Below are 18,471 nucleotides of genomic sequence, written 5' to 3'. Positions count from 1 at the left end.
AATTAGATCCTCTCTGCAAGTAACCATCCTTTTATATTAAACTCAGTGGTAAACTCTGAGCCCTTGTAAAAAACTGGAATATGAACACGTATCAAACATGAGTTGGATGTTAATTTTCTGCTTGGTTTTTTAAACCTTATTTCTCAGAACATCTAATGTAGTAACACTTATCAGATAGATCGTCCTAGGCAAGGTAGTAGGTAGATAATATACATTTATTTTATTTAATCATTGCAATAACTGTGTAAGGAAAGACTGTTTGCTGAATTTAAACACAGGTAACTTCTTAAAATTTTATTCCTTATAATTCAATATAAATCATTTCTTTTAGGGAGCAAAAGGAATGTTTCTTAAATGAATGTGATTCTGTTAAAATCGTAATCAGTAAGTTTTGACTTAATGTTTTTCTTTTTAAAAATAATAGCATTTATTTTTTTAGGAAAGGTGGTTTTAAGTTGTGGCACTTTTGTCAGACTTCTTCAAAAGTGACCTTTGTAGACCACTATTTAGTTAGGTTGTTAAATGATGACCAGGGCAGTGGCAGCTTCAGATTATTGTCAGGTGAGTTATTGTCAGCCGCTCATTAGGATCATTAAGCTGATTTACTGGGTAAACAAAGTTATTTGTGAGGTCATAGAAATTAAAGGAGCTTAGAGATGGAAAGGGTGACTTTACAAAATGAGCCTTTTAACTCATTAAAAGAGCAGAAGCAATATTTTGTCAGTTTTGGTCCACCATTTCTGAGGGATCATCTTGTAATGAGTAGCAATTAAGTATTTTCCAATAAAAAGTTGTACCTTTTTATTGAGTCATGAGGTCAGTTATTTGCTTTAGGATTCTGTGATTGGGTTTCTGAATAAACTGTATTTTCCTTTAGAACAATAGTCACATACACGTTATTAGTAGCAACATCTGTAGTATTTATATAATGCATATTGTGGTGGACTGAGTCTTGTCCCCCATCAATTCACATGTTGAAGCTCTACTTTCCAATGTGACTGTATTTGGAGGTAGAGCCTTTAAGAGGTAATTAAGATTGAACGAGGGGCCCTAATCAGATAGGGCTGGTACCCTTAAAAGAAGAGGAAGAAACACCCAAGTTCTCTCTCCCCCTGCACATGCACCAAGGAAAGGCCATGTGGGTATGATATAGTGAGAAGGTGGACATCTGCAAGCCAAGAAGAAGGTGCTCCTCTAAAAACTGGAAGCATGATCTTGGTCTTCAAACCTCCAGCACTGTGAGAAAATAAATTTCTGTTGTTTAAGCATCCTAGTCGTTGGTGTTTTGTTATGGCAGCCTGAGCAGACTAATAAATGTGCTATATGCCAAGGACTGATTTAAGTGATTTATGTGCACTAGGAGACAGGTACTATTATTATTGTTCCCATTTTACAGATGAGGAAACTGAAGCACAGTTAGGGTTAACTAACTTATTCAAGGTTGCACAGCTAGTAAATAATGTAGCCACAATTTGATTACAGGCAGCTTAGTGCTAAGGTTCATGCTTCTAATTGATATTTTGTTCTGCTTCAGTAAACTTTAAAGATAGAAGAAAATTAATACCAGCACATGGGAAAAATCCATTATGACAAAATTACAGTGAAATAGTAGAAAAGTGAAAATGCAATCTGTATTATTTTCAGTAGTCAAAATTAGTTGCTTATACTTTTAGAAAAACTTTTGAGTGGTTACATTTTTTTCTCAGCCAAATAAGCTAAGTGGGAATGGATCCTTTATTGTTTATTTTGTCTTATATTTTTAGACATGTAGTTAGTTTATTAAAGGATTAATAAAAAAGAGTTTGACTCTGTTTCCTACTTGCTCTGTTCCTTTTCTGCGTCTCATATTCTTGCTAGTGAGTATGATTTGAGATTTTTTTTAAAAAATCTGTTTTTAACCTTTTTATTTAAATAGAATAAGTCTAAGGGAGGAGTCATAGTTCTGAGTGTCTCATTTGACCTCCCAAATCAGTATGCCTTTACAGAATCAGAATCTTAAGAGTTGGGAGGAACTTTAAAAGTCTAGTCTATTACTATAGGAACATATAGGCAGGTATTGAACTCTTAACAATATTCTAGATTATAAGGAAAACAATTTAAAATGTGTCCATTTCCTGTCTCTTAGCCTTGACTATTAAACATTCTTTTATATGATAACTGAAATCATATTGCTCTGACTTTTGTCTAGTTTGTCCTTGGCATCAGAGGATTCTTTATGTACAGATAACAGAAGATCCATTTCAAAATGGCTTAAACTAAAAAAGAAATTTAATCGGCTCAATGATGTTCTAGAGTAGATCTGGTACCAGCTAAGCTTTTTCTTTATCTCTTTCCTCTATTTTCCTCTTTGTGTTTGTATCTTCAGGCTTCATAGAGGGATGGCTGCAGCAACTTGAAGCTTCATATCTTCCTACTAACACATCTATAGAAAAGAGAACACTGTAGAGAAGAGAGCACTTGGTTTTCTCAGAAACCACCTTGTTTCTTGTTTATCTGGGTCTTGTGTCCAGCCTTGACCTGAAAGCTATACCCAGAGGGTTGGGATAGATTCCTTTGGTTTTGCCTAGTTAGGGCTGAGCCCTGGAGCTTGTGAGTGGGAAGAGGAAAATGTTGATGGACATAAGTTATCACTGGTAATAACTTTTCCAGCAGTGATTCATAGTCACAATTAATTATTTTTACTTAGATATCCTGGAGAATTGAAAGATTTTTGTTAGGAATAGATTTTTTTGCATCTAAAAGAATTTTGATTTGGAACAGAATGTTACTTGATCTTACAATGCTTTTTGAAGTGCACCTTTTATTTTCAGTGTATGTGTGTATGTATAAATTCTTCTTGATATTTATAACTTGCTAATGATTTCTAATATTTTGTTGAGGATTTTGCATTCATATTTTGGGAAGGATATTGTTTTGTATTTTTCTTGAACTATTGTCTTGTTTCAGTATCAGTGTAATTTTGGCCTAATAAAATGAATTTGGAAGTGTTCTCTGCTCTTCATTTTTCTGGAAAAGATTGTGTACTGTTGGTTTTATATTTCTCTCAAGTTTTTGATATAATTTGCCAGTGAAACCATCTGCATCTGGAGCTTCTTTTTCTGGGAGGTTTTTTTTTTTTTTTTTGTAGTACGCGGGCCTCTCTCTGGGAGGTTTTTAAACTACAACTTCAGTTTATTTCACATCCTCTATAAGGGCCATTCGGTTTATCTGTTTTACCTTGGGTTAGTTTTGGTAGTTGATGATTTTGAGGAATCGGTCTATTTCATCTAAGCTACTGATTTTGTGTGCATAGAGTTGTTTGGAGTATTATCTTGTTACCTTTTGAATATCTGTGGCAGCTGTAGTTATAACCCTCTTTCATTCCTAATACTGATAATTTTTCTTTGTTTGTCCTGTTAGAAGTTTATCAAATTGATTGATATTTTCAATAAATTTTCAATAAATTTTTCTTTGTCCTGCTAGAAGTTTATCAATTTTATTGATATTTTCAAAGAAGCAACTTTTGATTTCATTGATCTTCTGTATATTTTCTTTATGTTTTCAATTCTTTGATTTCTGCTCTTTGTTATTTCCACTCTTCTGCATGATTTGGGTTTCTTTTGTTCTTGCTTTTCTAGTTTCTTGAAATAGAAGCCTAGATTATAGGTTCATAATCCCCTTTTCCAGTGTAAGCATTTAGTGCCATAAATTTTCTGCCAAGTGGTGCTTTAGCTGCATCTGAAAGATTTTGATGTGCTGTGTTTTCATTTTTATTCAATTCAGTATGTTTTAAAACTTCCCTTGAGTAAGTTGTTTAATTGCTAAATGCTTAGAGATTTTTCTTTTCTCTTTCTATGACTGATTTCTAATTTAGTTCCATTATGGTCAAAGAATATACTTTGTGCGATTATAATTCTTCTAAATTATTTAAGGTTTACTTTTTGACCCAGAATATGGCCTGTCTTGGTGAATGTTCCATTGGTGCTTGAAAAGAATGTTTATATATGTAGTGACTGTTATTGGGTGTAGAATGTTCTGTTAATGTCAGTTAGATCTCATTGGTTTATGGGGTTGTTCAGGCTTCTTCTGTTCTTGCTGATTTTCTCTCAATTACTGAGAGAAGGGTGTTGAAGTTCCCAACTGAAATATTGGATTTCTTTCTTACTCCTTTCAATTCTGTCAGCTTTTGCTTTATATATTTTGAGGTACTCTTGTTAGGTGCTTACACATTTAGGATAATTATATCTCCTTGGTAGGACCACCAAAGCCCTAATACCCAAACCAGACAATGATATTGCAATAAAAGGGAACTATCGACCAATGTTCCTCATGAACATGGACACAAAAATCTTTGACCAAATTAGATTTATCTTAGTAAATGTAATTCAGCAATATGTAAAAAGAATAATACCTCATGACCGAGTGGGGTTTATCCAAGGAATGTGTGGTTGGTTTAACATTTGGAAATTAGTCTATATAACTGAAGATATTAAGGGACGAAAAGAGGAAAATTTTATGAGCATCTCAGATGCTGAAAAAGCATTTAACAATACTCAATATCTATCCATAATAAAAACTCTCAGCAAACTTGGACTGGAAGGGAACTTTTTTAGCCTGGTAAAGAGTATTAAAACACACCCACTCACCCACACACACAAGAAAATTCTAGGGAATCTACCAAACAACAATAAAAAAGTACTAGAATGAAAACAAATTTAGTAATGAGGCCATATGATACAAGTTTGATATACAAAATAAATTATATTTCTAGATACTAGCAATAAACAGTTGTAAGTACAATTTTAAAATAATACCATTTGCAGTAGCATAAAAATATGAAGTACGTGTGGATGAATTTAACAAACTATGTGCAAAGTCTGTACACTGAAAACTGTGATTATTGAAAGAAATTTAAAAGGACTTAAAGGAGAGAGATGCCTGTATGAGTTGGAATACTCCGTATTGTTGAGATGTTAGTTCTCTTGAAATCCATATTTAGATTTAAAGCAATCTAAGTAAAAATGACCTTTCCACATAAATTGATAGGCTGATTCTAAAATCTGTATGAAAACACAAAGTATGTACAATAATCAAAATAATTTTTAAAAAAGAACAAAGTTGAAGGATTTACACTACTTGATTCTACGATTTACTGTAAATCTTCAGTAATGAGGACAGTATGGTTTTAGCGTAAAGATAGACATAGAGATCACTGGAAAAGAATAGAAATAGAACTGCACATACATTTTTAATTGATTTTCAACAAGGGTGCTTTCAGTGGGTTATAGGTAAGTCTTTCTAATAAGTGGTGTTGGGTCAGTTATATATTCATGTAGAAAAATAAAAACCTTAACTCTTCAACATTGTATAGAAAAATGAACTTGAAATGAGTCATAGATCTAAACATAAAAACATAAAGTATAAAACTTCCAGTAGGGACTTCCCTGGTGGCGCAGTGGTTGAGAGTCCGCCTGCCGATGCAGGGGACACGGGTTCGTGCCCCGGTCCAGGAAGATCCCACGTGCCGCGGAGCAGCTGGGCCCGTGAGCCACGGCCGCTGAGCCTGCGCATCCGGAGCCTGTGCTCCGCAACGGGAGAGGCCACAACAGTGAGAGGCCCGCGTACCGCAAAAAAATAAATAAATAAAAATTAACAATTAAAAAAAAAAAAAAAAACTTCCAGTAAAAAATATTTGAGGGCTTCCCTGGTGGCACAGTGGTTGAGAGTCTGCCTGCCTATGCAGGGGACACGGGTTCGTGCCCCGGTCCGGGAAGATCCCACATGCCACGGAGCGGCTGGGCCCGTGAGCCATGGCCGCTGAGCCTGCGCGTCTGGAGCCTGTGCTCCGCAACGGGAGAGGCCACAACAGTGAGAGGCCCGCGTAACGCAAAAAAAATATATATATATATATTTGAGAAGATCTTTGTGACCTTGAGGTGAGCAAAGAATTTTTAGAATACAAAAGGAATAAACCATTAAGGAAAAAAAATTGCTAAATTGGAGTTCATGAAAATAAAAAATTTCTGCTTTCCAGAAGACATTAAGGAAATGAAAAAGCAAGCCCCAGAATTGGAGAAAATATTTGTGATACATGTATAAGGATGTATTCAGAATATATAAATAATTCACCAATAATTCACCAAAGAAAGTAAATGAGTAGCCAATAAGCACATCAGTCACCAGGGAAATTAAAATTCAAACCACAATGCAAAATCCTGTATACCCAGTAGAATGAATAAAATTAAAAAGACCAACAATGTCAAATACTGAGAAGGATGATGGAACAACTAGACCTCTCATACATTGCTGCTGGGAGTATACAGTGGTACACTCTGGAGAGCAGTTTGTCAGTCTCTCATAAACACAAACTTACTATACCCCCCAGCAAGCCTGTTCCTAAATATTTCCAGGATGCTCATGAGTGAGATCAGATAATAGTTTTATTTTTCTTACTAAATTATATTTTTGCATCAGTGGTATGCAGAATTCGTTAAGTTGAATTTTAAGCTTTCTTTTCCTATGTTCTGTCAAAATTTATGTCGAAGTTATCATCCTTAAAATTAAAGTAGAATTTATTCTATGAAACTTCTAGAGTGTGATACTTTTATAGTGTGTAGCTCTTTGAAAATTTCTCAATTTCCTGTTTCTTGGTCTGCTTATCTAGATTTTCTATTTCCTTTTTCATAAGTCAAAATAATACCTATTTTCTTAGAAAATTGTCAACTCCACTCATTTTCAAATTTATTGGGACGATATGGCTAAATTAGGCTTTTTTAAAAATAGTTTTCTTAATTTCCTTTGTATCTGCCTTTTAATATACTCTCAATTCCTTTTTTTGTGTTTTTATATTCACATGACTACTTTTAAAAAATCAGTTGGTCCTAGATTTATTGTATAGTTCTTTTCATAGAACCATCTCTTGAATTTATTATTTTGACAGTTTTCTTTATTCCTAATTCATTTATTTCGTTAGCTTTTCTGATTCTTCTACTTCGTTGCTCAAGTTTATCATTCTTTTTCTTATTTTCTTAGTAGAACATTTTCATTTGTTCTCATTAAATAGTATACAATTTTTAAGTTATGAGTTTTTCTCAGAGAACTGGTTCAGTTGACTCCTATGTTCTTGTAATAAATCTTTATTAATGCTTTATATATTCTTTTGTGTCATATTTTAATTCTTATTTGACCCAAGTGTAGTTTTAGACCCTTTAATTTTTTCCAGTTGAAACCTTGAGTTGTCTAGATAAGCACTCACAGTGATAGCCAGTAATTTCAGTTTTGCCTTTTTCTTCATTGTGCTGTTTAGCTCGTGGCACAAACCTCTCCTTGTGGAACCAACTAGAATTGGTATAAATATGTGGGTCAGGCCTTTTTCCATTTCAGAGTAGTCAGCACCTTAGAGGAGCATGCACTTACAGAGCTAAATAAATAACTAGAGAACTGAGCATAACTACCTATAAAAATTGAAATAAGAACAAAAACAGGGACTCCTAAGGATTTAAAATAAGGATGATGTTGTGGACAAAATACAAAAATAAAAAGAGGTACATATTTAATTCAGATGATTATGCAAGAGATAGGGATATATGGGTGACTAAATGGCTTGATAAAATTTTTATTATCTTAATTAAAAGCTGAGGAACAAGAAAAGAAAAGGGAAAGTATGTCTGTAATAACCCAGTTAATATCAACATGAAGGGAACTGAGTGGAGAGAAGACCAAGGGATTTATCAGAGTGTGGTGTAGTACTTGTTTTATTAGTGGGAAGATATACTTCTTGATAAGTTGAAGAAATTATTAGGAGCACATGAATAAGAAAATGTGATGTAGGTTGAGGACAGTCATTATAAGAACAAATTTGTATAGCCTTAAACCATCACAAGAAAACACTATTTATTTAGGAGAAAAAGGAATGGAATTAAAAAGGAAAGAAAAGAAGGAATACTAAATGGAAAATGTGAACCTAAGTAGTGTCGAATGCTGACTCCTAAAATATCACCAAGATAACTTGTTGATAAGACAAAGCTCAGTTTAATGCTTACCATGGTAAGGAAGATCACTACCTCACCAGAGCCATAGTAAGCCTGTCAGACGAGGAAGGACAAAGTTGAAATATATATTGAGATTTTAAGTCTTGTTTAACAAGGGCCTTTCAGTTGGAGAGTTATGGTTGATTATGGCTTGGTTATGATTGGGTAAGGATCATGATGTAATAATTTTGGATTGGTGAGTGGAGAATTTGGAGGCAAGAGGTTTAGAGTTTTAGAGTGTTAACCATCATTTGATACTTTCTGTTAAAGAGTTGATGGATCTTTCAAGAAGTTCCTGGAATCAACAATAACTTATTTTGCAGCTTCTCTCTTTCTGAGCAAGAGTTTTCTGGAAGAGTAAACTCATGTTGATGAAGACTGTAAGAGTAAAGTCATGTTAATGTAGACAATAAGCTGTGTGGGTGATTTTCATTCTCAGAAGGTAGAGATAATAGTTGAATTCCTGGGGTTAGGGAGGACCCAGCTGCTCCATGTTATTTGTTCTTTTACTACACTACTAGATTTGTCTTGCTAGTATCTTATTCAGGATATTTGCAGTTATATTCATTAGTAGGATTGGCCTGTTCTGTTTTCTTGTGTTTACAGTATCTGTTTTTGGTATCAGTTAGGCTAGCTCTGTTGAATTAGTTCCTCCCTCCCTGAAACATTTTCTTTTAAGATCAAGATGATCTCTTTCTTGAAGATGGGTAGATCTTACTATTTTGATTTTCTCTACTCACATTTTATTTTATGACTTCTTTTTAAATATGTTCTACCTGCTTTTTGATTGTTAAGGACTATTATAGTTTATATTCCATCACGGTTATATAGCCTTGTTATACTTTTAGTATTATTTTAAGTATATTTTTTGACCTTTCTATGAATTTGTACCAAAAGAGCATGGTTCCTGGTTGTCTTATGACTTAGCTTATCATCTTGAACCACCGTCCCCATTTCTTAAATTAATCCTCTTTATTTTTTTCCCCCAATCTATCTCAGTTAAGTAGATAGATCTCATTTTCTGACCAGGAAGAAAATTAAGGAGAATTATAATTTTAGTTTTCCTTTATCTTCCTATTAGTTATCAATGTGTCATCTTTAGGAAAATGTTTTAAACAATGTATATTATCTATTCTTATGGAAAAGTGAACCATGTTGAGTATTTTTTTATCCTTATATTTCTACTTTGATTTACTTTTTTTAAAAACAGTTTATTTATTTGTATTTTTGGCTGCATTGGGTCTTCGTTGCTGCGTGGGGCTTTCTCTAGTTGCAGCGAGCGGGCGCTACTCTTGGTTGTGGTGTGTGGGCTTCTCATTGCTGTGGCTTCTCTTGTTGCAGAGCACAGGCTCTAGGCTCATAGGTTTCAGTAGTTGTGGCACACGGGCCCAGTAGTTGTGGCTCACGGTCTCTAGAGTGCAGGCTCAGTAGTTGTGGCGCACGGGCTTAGTTGCTCCACGACATGTGGAATCTTCCCGGACCAGGGCTTGAACCCGTGTCCCCTGCATTGGCAGGCGGATTCTTAACCACTGTGCCATCAGGGAAGTCCTGATTTACTTTTTAACTATAAAAAATTAAAATAGACCTTGTATGAAGGGCATCTTTTTAATGACATTTTCCCCCCATATATAGGAAGTTCACAAATGGGTGCTACTATAGTAGATGCTTTGGATACCCTTTATATTATGGGACTTCATGATGAATTCCGAGATGGGCAAAAATGGATCGAAAACAACCTTGATTTCAGCGTGGTGAGTATACAATTCATAATTTATTCCATTGACTATGAAAAGACACTGTAACAATAGTTTTGAGTGTTATACTAGCAGTTTAAGGAAATCCTAAGTCCCCCTTCTTCTTTTGCGACTGTCAGTTCAATTTTTGTGTAAAATAAACACCCTTTCTCACCATTTTCCTTTTCCTTTTCTTACCCTTATCATTTAAGGTAATGTGTTGCATGTGTTAAGGCAAGAGTTAGGGAGAAAAAGCACATTGAATTAGAAACATCAGGAAACCATAAATTACTTTATAAATATTAAGTGTTTTATTATTTTTTAAAGAAATAATGATTGGCACAGTTTTTTTAAACATTTTTTTTAAAATCTATTTTATTTTTTAAATTGAAGTATAGTTGATTTACAGTGTTGTGGCTTTGGCACAGTTTTGAAGCGCCTTCATAGTTAGGTACATGCTCATCCTTCCAGCATTTTGGCATAGTTGTTAAGTAGTGCTCCTTAGGTTTGAAGCCCAGCACAGTCACAATTCTAGTGATATTTGGGAAACCTACCTATAAGTAAGTGCTACTTATTCCTTCTAAACCTGTCATAAAATTGCTATCCTATTGCAATATTGTGAGGATTATTTGAAATAATCTGGTACATATTCGGTGTTCAGTAAATGTTAGCAGTTATTTTCTTTGTTACCAGTCTTCACCTAAAAGATGTGTGGACTCTTTTGTCGTATTCATTTTCATCTTTCATGATATTTTTACTTGCTGTTCCTTCTGACTGTAGTGAGAAGCCACTCCTTATCTGTTTTTCTCTTTGGCAAACTCTGTATCATTCAAACTCTGTATCATTAGCCTTTCCTGATGGTAATTAGACAAAAACTGATTACTTTCTTTTCTATTATTTTAGCATTTTGGACATAGCTCAGAACAGTTTTTATTATCAGGTTTAGGTTTGGCTGTGAATGACAGAAAATCTAGTATAAAATAGCTTAAGCAAGATACATGTTCATTTCTCTTTCATGCAAGTCAAGTACAAAGATAAACAGTTTAGGGCTGGTTTGGGTAGCTCCTCGATGACCAAGGACCTAGGATCCTTTGTCTTATTATTCTGTCAACTTCAGTATAAAGCTTCAACCTCATGGTACAAGATGATTCCTCAAGATAAGGTAGATAAACCTTCCAGTGGCATAAAGGAGGAAGGGGTAGAGGAAAGATATGTGACTGCTCAGAAGTTGGTTACCCCATTTTTGCTTGTGTATTATTGAGTGAATCTAACTAATGTGGCCCCACCTTACTGTAAAAGGGGATTGAGAAATGCAGGGTTTTTTCCCCTGTATAGTTATGTAGCTCTTAGAGATTATGTACTTCAAGGTCATGAAGATATATTCTTGTACTTAATTCTAAGTGTTCTAAAGTTCTGCTTTTGCATTTAGGTTTTTAGTCCTTACATAGTTGAGTTTGTGGGTAGGTTAAGATAGGCAACTCTCAATTGATCCTAGCACATTTATTTCTCTACTATTTATACATGCCACATTAGTCATGTATTAGTTATATTACTCTATTCTTTTCTACTGGCTTTTCTCTTTATCCCTACGTCAATATTTCAGTAGTCTAAATATTTATTATATTCTTAACTAGTTTTATAAGAAAAGCTTAATATCTATAGCTGAATCTTGATATCTGATCTTATTCTACTAGGAAATTATCTTAGCAATTCTCAGTTCTTCTTTTAAGCTCTGGAAAAACTGTGTTGAAATTTTGATGAGGATTGCATTCAATTTATAGATTAATTTGGCGAGAATTGACATTTGTGAATCTCAAATACTCCTGTTTGTTAATATGGCAGCTTTATTATACCTCATAATTTGTTGGTATATCATTGTGTCAGTTGGCTCAATCAAGAACCAGAACTGGACAGTTTTTTTAATTAGAGGATTTAGTGTTTAGAATTGTTAACCAAGTAATGGGGCACTGAAAAGACAGAAAGGGAACATTGTGGTATTACAAGAGGTAGTAACTACAATAAATGGCTGCCATGCCTGGAACTGTGAGAACAATGGGAAGAGGTTGAGATCATTAAAATTTACTAGCTGGGACTCTGTTTTTGATACCTTAGGAGTTCTTAAAAGGGGCTTCTCAGACCTGGGACTCAGACCTCTGAGGAGGGGGTACCTAGTTAGAGCTTGGTATCTCTGAAGGGCACAAGGAGGCTGATTTAGGGAATGTGTCTGTGGCAGGGGAACTGTAACCTGGAACCACCTGCCACCACCAGGGTGAAGAACCATGGCTGGTTTGACACTGTCAGAAACTAGAAGGAGACTGGAAGGAATAAGTTCCTTTTTCTTCCTTCAGCTTTGTATGACCTTTGTAGAACCTTCTATCATCAGCAGGGCTTATAAGGAAGCCAGATGCATTTGAATAGTTCTAGTTTCAGTATACTGAAGTAGAGTGTAGAAGGATGGATTTGAAGCTGAGAAAAAATAGCTTAATAATCAGCACAGTCATTTTCCATTCTTTCACTTTTACCCTTTCTGTGTCATATGTTTTAGCTCTATATTTTACATATAGTGCGTATTTAGATTTTGTTATTTTTATCCAGTCTTGGAGTCTTTTAACTGTTAAGCTTGAAATATTTACATTTAATATAACATATTTTTAGAGTTGAATCTTCAGTCATTGTTTTGCTACCTATATCATTTGCCTTTATTTTCTGTCTATCTTATTTGGATTAAATTACTTCATGTCTCTTTTTCCCTCTACTAGTTTGACTTTATACTTTCCATTTCCATTCATTTTGGGGTTACCCTTAAAATTTTAATAGGTATACTATTATACTATTTGGTATACTTACCAAAGTTTAAAATTAATCATTTTCTCTATCCTTCTTCTGAAAAACATCTTAGAATGCTTTAATTTAGCTCATCTCCCTCTTGTCTTATGTGTAATTGTTGTCTAGTTGGTCCCAACTTGTAGTTGAAACTTCCAAATTAAGTAATGAATAAATCAATCAATATATTTATTGAGTGCCTTCTCTGTGACAGACACTGTTCTAAATCTGTGGATACAGGAATTAACAAAACAGAGTCTTATCTCTAGTTTATACTAGTTTCTATTCTAGTTTGAGGAGAAAAGCAATAAATACATATTCAAGATATATTGAATATAGCATGTCAGATAGTGATAAGTGCTTACTCTTAAAGAAGAGTAAGTAGGATTGGAGTAAGTGGTGGTGAGAGGTTGCTATTTTATATCCATTGGATATTGAAGGTGACGTTTCTGAGAAGAGACCCAAGGGAAGCCATGTGGGTATGAGAGATCCAAGCTTTCTCCTAATAGATATTATAGCTGAGTATAGAATTAGAGGTTGATGACTATTTTCTCTTAACCTTTTAAAGATACAGTTCTATTGTCTTCCTGTTTCTGTTATGCTATTGAAAAGTATGCTATCAGTTTAATATTTAAAAGGTAATCTGTCTTTTTTCCCCTTGTTTTAACATTTTCTTTTTTTTTGCTTTGTTGTTCTGTAATTCCATTACCATTCTGTATTTAGACTATTCCTTAAAGGACTCATGTTTTATCAGTCTGAGGACTTTTGTTTTCATCAATTTAGAAAGATTCTCAGTCATTTCTCCTGTGAATAATGCCTCTCCCTCAGTCTCTCCCTTCTCTCCCTCTAGAAACTTTTCTTATCTTCTGTCTCTTGTGAGGGAAGGTATGGATTTTACAAATGAGAATTATATAATATTCAGATGATGATAAGTGTTAATTGGGGAAATAGTACAGAGTAAGGAATATTAGTGATGAGGGATTACTTCACAATTTTATATTGTGTGGTCAGAAAAACTTTCTAAGTGAAATTTGCTCAGAGATCTGCAGGTAAAGTATAAAGACTGACACAGAAGTGAGTTTGACAGTTCTCAAACAGCAGGTAGACCCGCTGGGTAATAAAAAAGTGAGCCAGAGGGACATTGGTAGGAGATGATGTCAGAGAGGTTGTGGGGAATCAGATTATGTTGGGTCTAGTAAGTCATTTTACTGAGTGTAACCAGAAGTCATTGTAAGATTTTGCACAGAGTAGTAACCTATGCTAACTTTAGATTTAAAAGGTTCACCACTGTAACTATATGGTGCTGAATAAGTAGAGTGCTGAGAAGAGGGTAAGGATGGTATTATTGTTCTAGGGAGTGGAGAGAGGCCCTCTCTCCCTCTTTTCCTTCCTCTGTATATTTAGTGAATGTCTACTATGTACCCTGCAGTATGCTATGTATTGGGAATATATGAAGTAGTATAAACCACTTTGCTTTTGAGGATGGGGTAGGATAACAGTTATGTTATTAAAAAATTACATTATATTGTGAATATTCTATATTAGAGAATTATGCTTGTGTTAGCAAATGATGTCTTCTGCCTATGAATGTTGGAAAGACTTCAGGGTAATATATATTTCCTTTTAATTTTTACTTAAAAATTAATTATGAATGTTATTTTTCTGTTAGTCAGTTTTGTATATTCTGTGGATTCTTTGGTTATTTTCTTTGCCACTTCTAATTTCTTTCCATGCATTAGAATCTTCTTCAGCAATATCTTTATCCATATCTAAATACAAACCTATAGACTCTATGTGGTAGGGTTATTAATACTGCTATACTTGTGGCAAATTTCGTTCCATTTGTCGTTTGCCTTTTAATTTTGTTCATGATTTTTTTTCTTATAGGTAATTTTCATTATGGGGAAATTCAAGTCCTTCTATCATCATTTGTTATCAATGCTATTGATTTTATGCTTACAAAGTACCTGCTTTCTCAAGGAAGTATAGATATATTGTCACATTTTTTCTACTTTTTTATTTCAGTTATTACCTAGGAGTCAGTTTTTTCAACATTATTAATTGAAAAATCTATCATCTTGCCATTATTTTTTGGTACCTCCTTTAACATTGATTAAGTTACATATACTAGAAAAACATTTAAAATTCATGAGGAGAGATAGAAGTAAAAATGGACGTTATAGTGTAGTGATTAGAACAGAAAGGGACCAGTAGAGAGAACACTTCCAAAATTCAAGAAGTAGAGGCTTTCATGAGGGAGAATAGTCAATAGCATCAAATATCTTGATAATTTCACAATAATATGTAAGGCACATGAAAATGGCCCATTGGTTATGGCAATTAGGAAGCTGTGCTGACAGCAGTAGAGGAGTTTCAGTAACATTAACAAACGGGAGGTGAGATTGCAGTTGCATGAGAAACGAAGACATAGAAAGTGGAAAAAACCATTCTCCCCAGCATGTTTGTGAGAAACATATGAAGGATTGAAGATATTTTGAAACCTTTACAGATTTATGTATATGTGAATATTTTCAATATGTTTTCACAGAATTCAGAGGTGTCTGTGTTTGAAGTCAACATTCGATTTATTGGAGGCCTACTTGCAGCATATTACCTTTCAGGAGAGGAGGTGAGCAAAATCAAGTAATACGTTGTTTGGGGGGAAAGGGTTGTGAATGGAATTTAGTAAAATGAAAGATTTCATGTCGTCTTTTTATTTTTTTTATGAATTTATTTATTTTATTTATTTTTATTTTTGGCTGTGTTGGGTCTTCATTGCTGCGCACAGGCTTTCTCTAGTTGCATTGAGCAGGGGCTCCTCTTCGTTGCTGTGCGCAGGCTCCCCATTGTGGTGGCTTCTCTTGTTGCGGAGCATGGGCTCTAGGCGTGCGGGCTTCAGTAGTTGCAGTACTTCGGCTCGGTAGTTGTGACTTGCGAGCTCTAGAGCACAGGCTCAGTAGCTGTGGCGCACAGGCTTAGTTGCTCCGTGGCATGTGGGATCTTCCCGGACAAGGGCTCGAACCCGTGTGCCCTGCATTGGCAGGCGGATTCTTAACCACTGTGCCACCAGGGAAGCCCCATGTCGTCTTTTTAAATTGTCCAGTATTGGACTAATCTACAGGTTTGCTGAAATAACTAGATCTTCAGGTAGAGCTCTGTTTCTTGGGAATAATGATTTTTCCATTTTGAGAATCTCAGTGAAACAAATTCATCACAGATCCTAGCACTATATATACTGTGTCTCCTCTGTAAGAGTTATCCTTCTCCAGGACTTACCATTGCAATTAATTACATGGTTGAAACAAAAGTAGAAAATACATTAATAAGATTAGAATTAAGGAATGAATCAGTAAGAATGAATATGGATCCTCCTAAGTGCAAAAATTAATTAATATAACTGCCTATTTAGAAATTGAATGCAATTTATTGTTGTAAATTAAAACAAAACAAAACAACAGCTCTGAATTCTTCTTTATGGAAGTCTTGGTGTAATACACACAGACACACTTGAGACTTACGGTGATGGGGAAGTGGGTGTAGGAAATTGCTTTTTACTACTCAGATGGGTTAAAGAGTGGGCTTGGAGAGTGCGAGAAAGAGAAGCTAAAGGAAGAGGTTATAGTCATTTCTGTTTTGTTTTCTGAGAAACTCCTTGGCACATAGATTTAATTGATTTGTTGGCCTAAATGATTGTAAGATAGCTTTGTAAATTTAAGAAAACTCACTTTTTATTATATGTATTGTAAAGATGGATTTTTATATTGTCTTCAGTTTTTATTTTTTGTGTTTAACTTTAAAGTGGTCATTTTTAGGATTGTTTTTCCCCTTATGGCTTCTAGATTTTGGTCTTTAGAAAGCCTTCCCTATGGCTGTATCATTATAAAACAAATATTTCTACTTTTCTTCTGGATTTTTATGATTTTATATGCTTATATTTAACTATTTCATCTATCTTTGCATGCTTTTGTGTGTAAAGAGTGAGATACCCATGTACAAGTTTTTCTGTAGAAGAAATATGTTTGAAGATGATGGTATTTAATATATAATATTAGATAAATAACATTTATCTTAATATATGATTTTACTGTCAGCCTTTACTATGTAATTTGATTATACCTCCAACCTATGTTTCAATTGTCAGAACACTTCAGTTCCCATTTAATAAAATAAAAGGTTCATATTCTGGCAAAGAGGTTTTCGAACTTCAGTGTGTTTCAGGGTCACATAGCGTGCTTTATAAAAATGAAGATTCCAAGCCCTGCTCACAGGACTGAAATTCAGTTGGTTTGAGGTGGAAACCATTATTTATGGTTTTAATAAAGTACTCTGTGTTAAAGGTGATTTTGGAAATGCTGATTCTGTACTTTGAGAAACTCTGACCTAGCTTATATGAATAAAATCATTGTAAATTAATTGATAGGATTTTTTGGTCAGGTTTATTGATGTATTATTATATAGAGTAAAATTCACCCACTTTAGTGTATACTTCTTTGAGTTTTGAGAATGCATAAAATTTAGTAAGCACCAGCACAAGTAAGATATAGAAGAATTCTATCATCCCAGAAAATTCCCTTTTACCATTTTATAGTTACCCCGCATACTACCACCAGCCTCTGGTAACGACTGATCTGTTTTCTGTTCATACAGTAAGGAGTACTGGCTTCTTTCATGTAGCACAATGCACTTGAGATTTATTCATGTATTTAGTAATTCATTCCTTTTTACTGCTGAATGGTATTCCATTGTGTGGCTCTAACAGTTTATCCATTCACCAATGGATTGGTTTTTAGTTTTGGAGATTCTGAATAAAGCTGCTATAAATATTTGCATTAGGATTCTGTGGGATCATAAATTTTTATTTCTCTTGGGTAACTATCTAGAAGTGGGATTGCTGGATCAAATGGTAAGTAAACTTTGGAAGAATTCCCCAGACTTTTTCAAATAGTTGCCTTCCATCATGACCAGTAATTGGTATTGAGAGTTTCTTTATTATTTTTAGCTGTTCTAATAGGTGTGTATTATTATCTCATTGTGGTTTTATTTTACTTTTCTCTAATGACAAACTATGTTGAGCACCTTTTCATGTGCTTATTTGTCATTCATATATCTTCTTTAATTGTTCACTCTTTGGCCATCAAATTTTTTTTGTTTTCTCATTATTGAATGTTGAGAGTTTTTTGTATATTCTATATATTATGGACATAGGACTTTTATAACCTATGTGTTTGCAAATATTTTCTCTCTGTCTTTTGCTTTTCAGTGACTTAACAGTATCTTTTGAAGAACTGATGTTGTTACATCTTGAAGTAGTCCATTTTATCAGTTTCATCTTTTATGGTTCATGTGTTTGGTATTTTATTTACAAAGTGTTGCCTAATCCAAGGTCACAAAGATTTTCTCTTGTTTTCTTCTAAATATATTATAGTTTTACTTTACTATACTTTTAAATCTGTAATCCATTTTGAGTTAAATTCTATATGCTGTGAGATAGAGGTTGAGATTCATTTCTTGCCATATGGATATCCAAAATTTCTAGCACCATTCGTTGAAAAGACTAGTCTTTCTCTATTTAATTGACTTTGCACCTTTGTTGAAAGCAATTGACCATATATGAAATCAACTGACCAAATGTGGGTATATTTCTAGACTCTGTTGTTGATCTGTGTATCCGTCCTTTTGCTATTACCACACTGTGTTCATAATTATGGCTTTATGGAATTGAAATCATGGTCTTTATGGTCTCGTAATCAGGTTATGTGTGAGTCCTCCAACTTTGTTCCCCTTCAAAATTGTTTTGGCTATTCTAGTTTTATTTTCTATATAAATTATAGAATCAGTTTCCTGATTTCTACAAAATATCTTACTGGGATTTTGATTAGGATTATATTAAGTCTATCAGGAAGTTT

The 18,471-nt window shown here is 34.1% G+C and overlaps 1 protein-coding gene across 4 annotated transcripts in view; it reads left to right on the top strand.

Annotated features, from left to right (window-relative positions):
• Window positions 1–18,471, top strand: part of MAN1A2 (mannosidase alpha class 1A member 2) — a 165,824-nt gene that overhangs the window by 66,522 nt on the left and 80,831 nt on the right. For all 4 annotated transcript variants that reach the window (XM_060139225.1, XM_060139226.1, XM_060139224.1 and 1 more), the window contains exons 4-5: window positions 9,642–9,760; window positions 15,114–15,194. In XM_060139225.1, coding sequence (XP_059995208.1) covers window positions 9,642–9,760; window positions 15,114–15,194 — 200 coding nt within the window. The remainder of the gene's footprint in view (window positions 1–9,641; window positions 9,761–15,113; window positions 15,195–18,471) is intronic.

Source organism: Lagenorhynchus albirostris, chromosome 2 (assembly GCF_949774975.1).
Source record: "Lagenorhynchus albirostris chromosome 2, mLagAlb1.1, whole genome shotgun sequence".
NCBI classification, from domain to species: domain Eukaryota; kingdom Metazoa; phylum Chordata; class Mammalia; order Artiodactyla; family Delphinidae; genus Lagenorhynchus; species Lagenorhynchus albirostris.
The sequence above is the reverse complement of the archived record's forward strand: the minus strand, read 5'-3'. Positions and strand labels throughout refer to the sequence as shown.